Genomic DNA, 13,559 nt, shown 5'->3' with positions numbered 1-13,559 from the left:
CCACCTCCCTCACCCCACGGAGACGCTGGGGCTGAGCCCAGCACTCTGCCAGGAGCCCCTGGAATCGGCCGGGCCATCCTCAAACGCTCAGAATCCCCCAGACAGAGTTCGACGGAGAAGCCACCCCCAAACGCGGATCCTTGGCGAGGAGCAGCCGCAGGGGTTCACAGCCATCTTCCCTCCCGGGAAGGGCACGGCCCTGGCTCTGGGACAGCCAGAAAATGTCCTTGAGTAGCACCTTCTCGCCCGCGAGCGGCCCGGGCGGCCCCCGAGGGCTGCAGGGTGGGGGTTCCTTGTGCACGAGCTGGGGATCCCTGCTCCCGCCCGGGAGGAGCAGCCCACGCCGGGTTTGGTCTCAGGGGCCTCGGGCTCCGCCGGGCAGAGCAGGGAATGTGCTTTGGGTTCCCTGAAGGGCTAACAGCCTCCTTCCACCTTGATGTGTAGGATCTTGGAGAAGCCGGGTCTTTTCCTCAGGGCCTGGAAGAGGAGCAGGCAGTGGGGAAACCCAGCAGTGCCATGGGAGAGGGAAGGGAAGGGGGGACACCCCAAATCCCTGCCAGGGGAAGGAACAGGGGAATCCCTGCCACAGGAAGGACACAGGGCAAGGGAGGGAGGGGGGAACACCTCAGATCCCTGCCTTGGGAAGGGCGTGGGGTGAGGGAGGGAGAAGGGGATCTCTGCCACTGGAAGGACACAGTGGGAAGGACACTGCAAGGGAAGGACTTGGAGGGAGGAGATCTCCAATCTCTGCCTCAGGGATGACACGGGGCGAGGAAGGGAGGGGGGAACATCACCTCAAATCCCTGCTACAGGAAGGAGAGAGGCAGGAGAGGGAGAGGGGGAACATTTCTGATCCCTGCCATGGGAAGGACACAGGGCTGGGGACACTCGTGTTAGCTGGGACTGGGGCCCTTTACCTGGAGTTTGTTCACCATTTCTTCAAACATCTTCCTGGCTTCAGGGCTGTGGGGCTCCTTGAAGTAGTCCACAATCCCCACCTGCACCACGATGGACTTCAGGTTGCGGCACACACCTGGGGGCACAGACACCGCCTGCACCTCCACACCTGGCACACGCAGCCTCCCACGGCCAGCAGGGACCCCACATCCCACCCTGTGCTCCTCAAGGCCTTCTGTGTGTGGGGAATCCTCACCCTGAAGGTGGAGGAGACCTGGCCAAGGTCTCTGCAGGGAGGACCACAGGCTGTGGGATGGCCCCTGGCTGCCCTGTCCCAAACTGGTGTCCCCCCGTTTCCTCGGGAATCCCCGGCTCTGCCATCCAGAGGGGTGGGCTCCCAGCATGCCCAACCACAGTCACCTGAGCTGGGACCACCAGGACAGACCCTCCTGAGGCTGTGAACCTCCTGCCCTGGCCAGTGGCCCCAGCAAACGGCGTGACCCAAGCTCAGGTTTGTCACAAACCTCGGGTGTGTCACAAACATTGAGACCTTGATCACCCATGGGGGACCATGGAGGAAGCGTCCCCATCCTCCCCATGGCCCGAGGCAAGGTCAGCTCTCCTCGGCCCATCCTCGGTGGGGGTGTTGGATCCCCTCTTTGGCACCCTCCCAGCACCCTGCAGTGCCAGCAGCTCCCTGGAAGAGCGTTCTTCCCCAGGGATCTGGGCAGCAGCAATGGCTGAGGCCCTGGCAGCGCCACTCACTGTTGAAGTGCAGCAGGGCCTTGGGGGTCACGGGCGTGGAGGTCAGCACCAGCATCTCCAGCCCCTTCAGCCCCTCCCGGCACACCTCGGCAGCCACCTCCTGGTTGATCTCGGCCACGTGGTCCAGCTCCAGCACCTGCAGCCTCATGCAGTTCCGGGCTGCAGGGACAGAGTGTGACAGCACCCCGGGAGGGGACAGGGACACACGGGGGAAAGGGGCTGGCAGGGATGGGCGGCACTGGGAGGGGCAGGGAGCACCCATGGGTGGGGGGCAGCATCTCCCTGCCTACTGCATCTCCTGGTCCCACCGGAGAACAAGGAAGGGGCTGCCCGGGGAGGGTTGGAGGTGCCCAGGGAATGCCTGGAGGTGGCACTCAGTGCTCTGGGCTGGTGACAAGGCGGGCATTTGGCACAGGGTGGACTCAGGGTTCCCAGGGACCCCTCCCAAGCCCAGTGACCGTTCTGTGACCCTGTGATTCCGAGTGCTGGGCTGTGACAAGGTGGACATTTGGCACAGGGTGGAGTGGGTGCTCCCAGGGACCCTTCCCAAGCCCTGTGACCATTCTGTGACCCTGTGATTCCAAGCGCTGGGCTGTGACAAGGTGGGCATTGGGCACAGGGTGGACTCAGTGCTCCCAGTGACCATTCTGTGACTCCATGATTCCGAGTTCTGGGCTGGGGACAAGGTGGGCATTGGGCACAGGGTGGAGTGGGTGGCCCAGGGACCCCTCCCAAGCCCCGTGACCATTTTGTGACCCCGTGATTCTGAGTTCTGGGCTGGGGACAAGGCGGGCATTGGGCACAGGGTGGAGTGGGTGGCCCCAGGGACCCCTCCCAGCCCGGTGGCTCTGTGGGCCCCAGCAGTGCCTACCTAGGGAGGCCAGGCCCTGCACGCCGCAGCCGGCCCCTCCGACGCCCAGCGCCCGCAGGTGGGGCCAGCAGCGCCCGATCATCTGCAGGCAGCGGTTGCTGAAGCGCGTCGGCTGCTGGCTGGGGACAGGAGGGACAAGAGCTGGGGTGGCACGGCCGCCCAGCCCCCAGGCACTCCTGGGAGGGCGTGGGACTGGAGCTCTGCCACCCCACCAGCCTGGGGGTCACCCTGCGGGTGTCCCCACGTGAGCAGCACCCGGGGCTGTGCTGCCACTGGGACAGGGCAGCTCCGAGTGCCCAGGGCCCCAAAGCTTGTCCAGAGCAGCTGTGGATCCCTGCCAGTGTCCAGAACTTTGGGGCTTGGAGCACTCTGGGACAGTGGGAGGTGTCCCTGCCCCTGGCAAGGGTGGCACTGGGTGGTGTTGAAGGTTTCTGCCAACCCAAACCATTCCAGGATCCTGTGATTCCAAACTTGGAGACCCAAATCAGGCCCTGAACTCTGTTGCTTGCACAGATCAAAGCAGCAGCAGGGCCTGGAGCTCTGGCTCAGGTGGAGGAGCCAGGTGCCATGTGCTGCTCCCCCAGGGCAGACAGGAGCTACCAGGGCCTGACACCAGCCTGTGCTGCTGGGTGACATCCCTGGGCACTGACACCAGTGACACCAGCCTGTCCTGCTGGGTGACATCCCCTGGGCACTGACACCAGCCTGTCCTGCTGGGTGACATCCCTGGGCACTGACACCGGCCTGTCCTGGGTGACATCCCTGGGCACTGACACCAGCCTGTCCTGCTGGGTGACATCCCTGGGCACTGACACCGGTCTGTGCTGGGTGACATCCCCTGGGCACTGACACCAGCCTGTCCTGCTGGGTGACATCCCTGGGCACTGACACCGGTCTGTGCTGGGTGACATCCCTGGGCACTGACACCGGCCTGTGCTGGTGACATCCCTGGGCACTGACACTGCCATGAGCAATGCCCAGGGGACTGTGCTGAGGCCCAGAGCTGTGTCCTGCTGTGTGAGCCATCAGCTCCTGAGCACCCAGACATTGTGGGGTGAGAGGAGACTGCACCAGCAGCTCCCCCAAAACGCTTTCCCAAAATGAGAGCAGCTGCAGTGGCCCCCAAGCAGTGACGCCCCTTCAGCAGCCTCCAGGCCCTCCAGAGCTGCTGCTGCTGAGCAGAGAGAGCTCAGCCAGGCCTTTGATGTTCAGTGCCACCTCCCAGACCCATCACAGATCCCTTTCATGTCGGTGTCAGCAGCTCCTCCCTGGAGCGTTCCCGGCTCAGCAGGGAGGTGCAGACACCCAGCAGCTCCCAGTTTCCACAGGGAGGGATGGGGCTGAGCTCCTGTCCCATGGACTGGGCTCCAGGGTTTCTCCTCATCCCACGAAGACCCTCCCTAAGCAAATCAGGTCTTGGCACCCAATTCCATTCCAGCTCAGTGGTGCCCCTCATTCTCAGTGTGGTCTCCTCCTAACCCAGTTCCCTCCCTGGCAGTGTCCCAGGCCAGGCTGGACACTGGGGCAGTGGGAGGTGTCCCTGCCATGGCAGGGGTGGCCCTGGCTGGGCTCTGGGGTCCCTTCCCACCCGCCCCATTCTGTGCCTTACCAGGGATGCAGAGGGGCGACCTGGAGGGAGATGATGTCCCTGCAGCCTGCTCCAAGGGCCCAGATGACTTCATGGCCCACGGGGTCCGTGGAGCTCCTGGAACAACACAGGGGACACGGGATGGCCCCTCCAGCAGCGGTGCCGCCCCTGGGCTGGGTCTGCATCCCCAGGGAGCTCCCTGGAGCAGCCAGGGGTACCAGTGTGGTCATTATTTCCAGCCCAGCCCCGGCCCCTGGAGCAGCCAGGCCCAGCAGCAGGCTGTGAGGGAGGCTGGGGCGTTCCCATCTGGAATGCTGCCTATGGATGTGCACTGGCAGCAGTGGCAGAAGCTGAGGCTGCAGGGGAAGAGGGGGAGGCAGGGCTGGAGGGGAGGTTGAAGGTGGAAGGTGAGCTGGAGGTGCATCTTCCACATGCAGAGGTGACAAGTGACAGAGACTGCCTGGCCGTGTGTCCCTGCAGGGCAAACAGACCCTGTCCCTGCAGGTCACTCTGGGCTGGTGTCCCCCTCCTGGCCTGGGTGGGGACAGTGCCAGGGGTGGGAAGGACACCCCAGCCAGGGGCAGGGGCTGCTCTGTGGCCTCTGTGGCTGCCCTGTGGTTGTGCCACTGTGTCTGCAGGTGGCTCTTGGCCAAATGTCACAGGGGTTGCTGTGGCTGCTCCTCGGTGTCTGGAGGTACCAGGAGAGGCCCCCGGGATGCTGCTGGACCCGGGCAGGGCCTGGGGCAGGCGTGGGTTCATCGTGAGCCGGGTGGAGCCCAGCTCCAAGGAGAGGTGCCACAGATGCCACCAGCCCAAACAGCCCCCTGGCTGTCCCACCACACCAGGAGCCTTCCAGAGAGCGAGGCCGAGCTTCCCGAGTCTAAATGTCCCACTTCAGAACTTCAGGCAAGCCTAAAAATAAGGCTGGGTGTTATCCCGAGGGCTTCACACATCTGTGCTGGAGCTGGGTGCCAAGAACAGCAGGTTAATCAGAGCGTGAGTCACAGGCACAGCTTGTGTGCTGGAGCTCCTGGGCTTGCTCTGCTGCCCTTGGAACAGCCAATGGAGCAGCCTTGGAGTTAAACCTGGCAGCTCTGGGCTGTCTCCTGTCTCATGGTGTGGGTCAGAGCCGCGTCTGAGCTCCTGGGGCTCACACCAGGGGAGTGGCTGGATGTGCTTTCCCACCTGGAGGATTCTCTGCCCTGGCTGGATGAGCACCAGGTGGAAGGGACACTGTGGTTGTCTGCAGGCGCAGCAGAGCAAGGATCATCCTCCTGGAGGGTGGAGGGAAGGTCAATCCTGTCTCCATAGGTGGCCAAAACTGAGGAGTGGCCAGTGATGCCCTCCAGGACCTGGGATTTGCTCCAGGATCAGCATGAGCCTTGTGTCCCTGACCTCAGGCAAGGTCTCCAAGCTGAATCCTGGCTCTCCCATGGCAGAGCTGTTCCTCCCTCCCAGCAGAGAGGGACCCTGAGCCTCTTCTCTCCAGTGAATCCTCCATCAGGGGTGACAGCCAGGTGGGACCTCCCCGGGCACCTCCTCCTCACCCTTCTCCACCACAAAGGGGTCTCCTTGCCCAGCCCCCGGTGATGGCTCCAGCCAGGACGAGATCGGTAACGGGAGGATGGGAACGGAGCTGGAAGTGAGAGACCTGCACGGGAACAGCCTGGGAGGGGCCGGGAGCTGCAGGGACAGCTGGCACTGGGGACACTGGGCTGGGGACACTGGGCTGGGGCCGGGGCCAGGCGGGTCCTTTGCACTGGGGCAGGCAGGCTGTGCCCCACCAGGGAAGGGCGTCCCAGCCCCGTGGCAGTGCCCGGCGGCGCTGGTGGCCGTCCTTACCGGTAGGTGACGGCCTGCAGGGCGCGGCAGTAGCAGCTGGCCAGCCAGAGCGAGCGGTCGGTGAGCACGTTGGGGCAGTGCGAGATGCGCAGGATCAGCAGGTTGCTGCCCGTGGCCTTCAGCAGCGACTCCAGCCCCGCCTCCAGGCAGCCCCTGCCCGCACGGAGCCAGCATCAGGCGCTGGAGCCCCTGCTCGCCCTCCCTGTCACCACCCCAGCAGGGTGACACGTCCCGTGGGCGTCCCTGGCTCCAGGACACCCAAACCCCCCAGCAGGAGCCGGTGTGCCCTGGGGTCCGCCATGGGAACGGGTGCTGGGGCTCAGGGAGCAGCTCTGGCTGCGGGAGGGGGGACACGGGGACAGAGGGACACGGGCACTCACCGTGTGCTCTTCATGTAATCCTCCTTGCTCTCCTTCTTGCCCCGCTGGCGCGGCTTCAGGTTTTGGAGGGTGAGGGAATGCATCTGGGTGCACCACTGGGACAGCATGGCCAGGAACTGGGGCACAGGGCTGACAGTCACCGACAGGGACACCCCAGCACGTCCCACACCCCCCACCCCTGGCTGTGCACGCGTGGCAGGAATGTGTGAAGATGCACACACGAGGCCGTGGCAGAGCATGTGCCACAAAATCATGGGTGTGACCACAAAACCATGCGTGTGACCAAAAAATCATGGGCGTGACCACAAAACCATGGGCGTGGCACAGAAGCACATGAAAACCTGTGCAGGTGTGAGCTCCTGTCCCCGAGCATTCACCTGGGCACCTGCAACCCCTCCAGCCCGCCTGTGTCCCCAGGGCCGCAATGGCACAACCGTCCCGCCCGCCAGGGAGGTGCTGACACCTTTACCCTTCTGGAGGAGAGGCCGTGCCCCAGGCGGTGCCAGCCCCTCGCGGTACCTTGGAGGAGACCCTGGCGTTCTCCAGCAGCACCCGTGTCCACACGGCCGGGTGCCGCGCCACGAACTTCCAGTCCTTGCACACCTCGGCGGCGCGCAGCAGGGTCTTGGTGTCCAGGTAGGTGAAGATGCAGAAGAGCGCCGCGCGCATCTTGAGGATCTCGGGGCTGATCACCTCGCTGGAGTGGCCCGGGCTGCCCCGCTCCAGCCGGCACACCTTGCCCCCGGCCCCCTCGGGCCTGGCCACGGGACACCCGGCGTCGGTGGCCACTGGTGCACGGGGACAGCAGCGGGTGAGGGAAGCTCCATCCCCGTCCCACAGCCTCCGGCTCACACCGCTCACCTCCCGCCCCTCCCGCCCCCAGCCCCGGCGCGCTCTCACCCGTCAGGCGGCAGCTGCCGGCGGGCCGGGACGCGGCGGATCCCGGCGCCTCCGGCTCCCAGCCCTCGGCCTCCGACTCGGTGGTGCGGGAGCCCACGTCGGACACGTCGCCCTCCTCGCCCTCGGTGCTGTTGCGGTAGGGGCGGCGGTGCCAGTTCTGGATGGCCTGGCGGCGCAGCCCCGAGCCCCGCGCCGCGTACGGGGGTCCGTCGGCCGCGTCGTCCGTGGGACACGGCTCCGCGCTGTCGCTGTCGTAGCAGCCCGAGCTCTGTGACACGGCCTTGGCCCGGCTCGAGGCCCTGCGGACAGGGAGGTGCTCAGGGCTCGCCGGGAGTGCCTCCCCTCGCCGTTCTCGCCCCGTTAAACCCCGCGGAGGCGGCAGGGACGGGCACTCACCCGGTGCTGGAGGAGGAGCGCTGGTTGGCCGCGCCGTAGGGACCGTGCACGGCCACCCCTGGGCCCGGGTGCCGCTCTCTCTGCGGGGACAGGGGACAAGAGGAGCCAACGTGGCACAACCCGGCGTGTGCACGGTGCAGCCGAGGGAGGGGACCCCGCTAACCCACCGGTGCCAGCGGCGTTTTGGGGGGACACCCTCCCCCAGCGGGATGCAGGACAGCATCCCCAGCATCGAAGCACCGACCCACAGGGAAACAACTCCTCCCTGGGATCCCCCACCCAGGACCACCCATTTCCCACGGGAAGGAGAGGGGTCCCTGCACCGCCCGCTCGGCCCCCGGCAGAGGAGAGCCAGGGGCGCATTCCTGAAGCCAGGCTTGCATTCCCGAAGCTCTGGGGGCATTCCCGAAGCCGAGGGTGAACCCCCAAAGCCCCGGGTGCGTTCCCGAAGCCGAGGGTGAGCTCCCGGAGCCGTGCCCGTGCCTGTGCCCGCAGAGGTACCGCCCGGGCGATGGCCTTGGTGGCCGGGGTGCCGCAGCGTCCCAGGCTCCCGTTGGGGGTGGTGCCGCAGCTGCTGCTGATGATCTGGAGCTGCTTCTCGGCGCGGTCGGCGCGGTCCAGCAGCTCCTCGATGAAGTGCTGCAGCCGCACCTTGGCGTTGGCCTCCCGCGCCGCCGTCTCCTTCAGGAACTGGTCGATCTGCAGCACCTCCCTGGCAGAGGGACCGCGGTGACACCCAGGGCCTCCCCACGCACCCCCTCAGCCCCTCCGCCGCCGTGTCCCGGCCGGGAGCGGGCACAGCCGGACTGTCCCACCCTCAGCCTGGTCTGGGTCTGTGCCAGCCCAGGTGGCCCCGGGGCAGGACAGGGATGAAGGGATGCTCCCAGCACCGGGGGGGATGTTGCCACCTTGTTTCAGGGGTGAGGTGACATCCCCAGCACCCCCAGGACTGGAATCGGGCTCCTGAGCACGACGGAGCAGAGGGAAGAGGATGATGACGGTGTGACAGACTGGGGGAGGAGGATGGCAGTGATGCCCTTAAACCCTGCTCAGCCCGGTGGTTGCAGGGCCCCGGCTCCCTCATTAACACATTAATTAGAAGGTGCTCGGAGCTCTGAGCTTGCGGGAGGGCTGTTTCCCGCAAAATGTGACCAGACCGGGGGTGCCGTGTGACAGCAGCTCGAGCTGGCCCCGCCCCAGCACAGACACCCGCTGTCCTCATCCGCCCCTCGGGAACCAGGGAAGCACTGGGTACACACAAACACACACAGACACAGACATGGAATGGGTACACACACACACAAACACACACAGACACACACAGAGCCCTGCACACGGGTACACACAAACACACACAGACATGGACATAGACACACACACACACAGAGCCCTGCACACGGGTACACACACACACACACACACACAGAGCCCTGCACACGGGTACACACACACACACACACACACAGAGCCCTGCACACGGGTACACACACACACACACACACACAGAGCCCTGCACACGGGTACACACACACACACACACACACACACACAGAGCCCTGCACACGGGTACACACACACACACACACAGAGCCCTGCACACGGGTACACACACACACACACACACACACACACAGAGCCCTGCACACGGGTACACACACACACACACACACACACACAGAGCCCTGCACACGGGTACACACACACACACACACACACACACACAGAGCCCTGCACACGGGTACACACACACACACACACACACACACAGAGCCCTGCACACGGGTACACACACACACACACACACACACACACAGAGCCCTGCACACGGGTACACACACACACACACACACACACACACAGAGCCCTGCACACGGGTACACACACACACACACACACACACACACAGAGCCCTGCACATGGCTGTGCCCCATGGACACCAGGTACACACACACACAGAGCCCTGTCCTGCACGTCTGAGTGCCCCACACACCGCCAGGAGAACACAAATACAGCACACGCAGAACTGGGCACACACACAGCTGAGCACACACAGCCAGGCACAACGAGCACACACAACCAGCCAGGCACAACAGGCACACACAGCCGGGCACACACAGCCAGGCAGCATCCGAGGGTGGGCAGGCCCTGGCACAGGGTGCCCAGAGCAGCTGTGGCTGCCCCTGGATCCCTGGCAGTGCCCAAGGCCAGGTTGGACACTGGGGCTTGGAGCAGCCTGGGACAGTGGGAGGTGTCCTTGCCATGGTGGCATTGGGTGGGTTTTAGGGTCCCTTCCCACCCAACAATTCCATGGCTCCCCAAGCACCCACCTGAACACAGGCACAGCTGCTCACACCTGCACCGCTGGTGGCACACACACACACACAGAGACACGGACATAGACACACACACACAGAGCCCTGCACATGGGTACACACACACACAAACACACACACACACACACAGAGATACGGACATAGACACACACACAGAGCTGCTCACACTCCCCTCAGCACCCAGGAACCCCTGCAGATGCACAAACACAGCTTGGCACGTCTGTCTGGGGCACAGCTGGCCTCGGACACCGGCCCACACACACCTAGACACACACACCTAGCTGACCACTGAAACCCAAGCACACACACCTGACCCTGGACACCTGGACACAATGATCTGCTCAGGAGCACGAAGGAAAAGGAGGGGGCAGCCCTTAGTGACATAATTCCCACTGCTGGATATCAATTACCAATTAATTACCAATTAATTATCAATTAATTTATCCCCAAGCTGCCCCTTGCAGGCTGAGCCTGGGAGCTCTGGGGATGCTCTGGGAAGGCTTCTGGAAGGGGCCTCAGGGGATTTGGAAGGCAAATGTGGAGCTGGGCAGGTTCTGTAAGGTGATGCTGATGGTTATCGCCTGCGTCTCTCTCATTCCCATGGACTGGGTGGAAAAACACTCCTGGCAAAGCTAACGGAGCCCAGGAGCCAGAGGTCTCCCAGGAGGACATCGGCCTCGTGCTGTCTTGGAGCTGGCAGGGCTGGGAAATGTCCCCACAATGTTTTCAGGGAAGGCTTTGCTGATTAAAAGGATTCCTGATGACTTTCCCAAGTGCAGGGGAAAACCTCCTCTCACACCAGCCCTTCCCATGCTCTCCCTGCAACCTCACAAGGGATTTTGTCCCTTGAGGTCGAGGAGTTTGGGGACTGGCAGGGACAGTTGAGGGGCAGGAGGGTTTCTCTGAGGAATGGGAGATCCAGGATGTCGTTTTGGGGCATAAACCCAGGGTTTCAGGTGGTAACATTGTCCAGGTTTCACCAAGAGACATTCAACCCTCAATTTACCCTGTCTAGCTGTCTCCAGGCCCTGCTTCAGACTCTTCCATGCTGGAGTCCTTAATTCCCTCACCACACATCCCCAGGGTGCCCCTGGACAACACCCACACACCCCAAACCCCTCACTGCCTGTCCCACAGGGGTGCCCCCAAACCTGGAGGTGTCCTTGTGGAGCCCCAGGGTCACCCCGCTCCTCAGCCAGGGATCCCCCATCCTGGGATCCCTGTTCCTGAGCCAGGCCATTCTTGTGGAGTCAAAGTCATTCACAAATGTGCAGATGACAATGGGAACCACAACAATTCCTTCAGGGATCCCAGCAGCGCTCCCAGCCCGGCACAGCCGTGCCTGTCCCCCACGAACGCCTCGCTGACCTGCTGGGCCCCCCCAGATTTGCTCAAGCTCCTGAGGAGCGAGGTCTGGTTTGCCTGGACAGCACCAATGGGCAGAACTGGCCCGGAGGGAATCCCAGGAGCAGCGCTGGGGTGGGCAGGGGATGTTGAGCAGGGAATATGGGAGGGACAGGAGGATGGCAGTGTCACATAACAGCAAATGGAGGTGGCACTGCCTGGGCTGCCCCCCCCTCCCTCTGGGAGAAAAACCTGCAGTGTGGCATGGGGGAGGCAACGAGGTGGGATTTAAGGTTCCTTCAACCCAAACCAGGCTGTGGCTCGGTGCTCCCCAGCCTGGCCATGTCCTGGGACCACTGGTGGCTCTGGGACAAGGTCTGGCTTGTCCTGACCCAGGGGCCAGGTCTGCGTGGACACTGAGTGGGTGGGAGAAGAGGAGAACCTGGTAAGGGATGATGCTGGTGGGCATCACCAAGGGGCTGTGCCCGAGCCCTGGCCCTGAGGGTGTGGTGGTGGTACTGGGCTCCTCTGGACTTATGGAATTGTTTGGATTGGAAGAGACCCCAAAGCTCATCTCAATCCACCCCCTACCATGGGCAGAGACTCCTTGCACTGTTCCCCAGTGCTCCAAACCCTGTCCAACCCGGCCTCAAACCCCTGCAGGGATGGGGCAGCCACAGGACCCACTGCCAGGCACCCCACAGCTGGGACAGGGACAGAGCACTCACTGCTGCTTCCGGGTGAGCTCCTGCTCCTTCTGCACCAGGTCCTGCTTGAGGGACGCCAGCATCTCCACGCTGACGTCCACCTGGCGGGACAGCTCCGACGCCCGGTCCTCCAGCTCCTGCTTCTCCCGGCTCAGCCGCAGGCTCTCCTGCTTGGCCTTCTCCAGCTCCGAGCTCTTGCGGTCCAGCTCCACCTGGAGCCGGCCCACCTGCGAGGCGATCTTCTGCTCCACCTCCTCGGTCAGCTTCTCCAGCCTCTTGTCCACCTCCAGCTTCTCGAAGGCGCGGATCTTGAGGCGGGCCAGGCCCTCCTCGTAGGCCGCGTCCATGGCGGCGGGCGGGGCGGGCGCGGGCGCCACGGCCTTGCCGCGGGTGAAGATCTCGCTCAGCGGGATCTCGATCTCGTGGACATAGCGGGGCGAGGGCGACGAGGACGGGGCGGGCTCCAGCTCCTCGGCGGGCACCAGGTCGCAGGAGAAGCGCTGGTCCTTGCCCTGGAAGGAGGTGCTCTCAAAGTAGTCCCTGCGGGCGGCCGGGCTCAGCAGGGCCGCGTCGGCGGCCAGCGGGAAGACGGCGGCGTCGCAGATGCTGTTGGTCTTGGAGAGCACGTAGAGGGTCTCGTAGGTGTGGTTGTACTCCAGGTGCGCCCGCAGCGAGGACAGGCTGCGGAAGCGCTTGTGCTCGCCGCAGCGCGGGCAGCGGTAGGGCAGGTCCAGCGAGGCCATGGCTGGGCTCTGCTCCGAGGGGCGCGGGGCCCGCTCATGGCGCGGCGCGCGGCCCCCGGGGACCCGCGGGGGCGGCCGGGGGGCCCCCGGCACGGGGCTGGCGGCTCCGCTGGGGCATGGCGGGGGCACGGAACGGGGGGGATCCGGCAATCCCGGGGGGTGTCAGCATCGAGCGGTGCCGGGCACTGGAAGAGATGGGGGTCAGTGATACAGGGGTGGGGGGAGTCCCCAAAAATCCCTCCTTGGTTCTTCTTCTGGGGCCCCTCTGTGCCTCCATGCCACCCTCCCGTGTTTCCCCCACCCACGCACATCCCTTGGGAGGGCACATGGTGCCAAAGACGGTGCAGAGCCCTGGGAATGTGCAGAGCCCTGGGAATGTGCAGACCCTTGGGAATGTGCAGAGCCCTGGGAATGTGCAGAGCCCCTGGGACTGTGCAGACCCTTGGGAATGTGCAGAGCCCTGGGAATGTGCAGACCCTTGGGAATGTGCAGAGCCCTGGAAAGCTCCAGAACCGTTGGGAAGTTCCACACCCCTTGTGAAGACCCACAGGTTTTGGGAAGCTCCACAGCCCTTGGGAAGTTCCACAGCCCTTGGGAAGTTCCACAGCTCCTGGACTCGATGGTCTTAGAGGTCTTTTCCAACCTGAGTGATTCTGTGGTTCTACAAACCCTTGGGAATGTTTGCCAGCCCCCGGAAAGGTTCTCAACCATCTGGGGGAACACAGCCGTCAGGAAGGTGCACAGCCCATGGGAATCTCGCTCCGTCCACCCCGAGCTGGTCACAGGAGGGGCA

At 64.1% G+C, this 13,559-nt stretch overlaps 1 protein-coding gene across 1 annotated transcript; it reads right to left on the bottom strand.

Moving 5' to 3' along the window:
- Positions 1-115: 115 nt before the first annotated feature.
- On the bottom strand, positions 116-12,943 carry FBXO41 (F-box protein 41). The gene is made up of 12 exons (XM_063401161.1): positions 12,045-12,943; positions 8,141-8,351; positions 7,640-7,719; positions 7,244-7,542; positions 6,863-7,131; positions 6,344-6,459; positions 5,964-6,116; positions 4,143-4,238; positions 2,534-2,652; positions 1,663-1,821; positions 918-1,033; positions 116-477 (listed from the first exon to the last, which is right to left on the bottom strand). The coding sequence occupies exons 1-12, from the start codon at positions 12,764-12,766 to the stop codon at positions 415-417; spliced, it is 2,403 nt and encodes an 800-aa protein (XP_063257231.1). The 5' UTR covers positions 12,767-12,943; the 3' UTR covers positions 116-414.
- Positions 12,944-13,559: the final 616 nt, after the last annotated feature.

Source organism: Prinia subflava, chromosome 7, assembly GCF_021018805.1.
Source record: "Prinia subflava isolate CZ2003 ecotype Zambia chromosome 7, Cam_Psub_1.2, whole genome shotgun sequence".
Lineage (NCBI taxonomy): Eukaryota > Metazoa > Chordata > Aves > Passeriformes > Cisticolidae > Prinia > Prinia subflava.
Note: the sequence above shows the minus strand (reverse complement) of the source record. Positions and strands in the feature narration are given on the sequence as shown.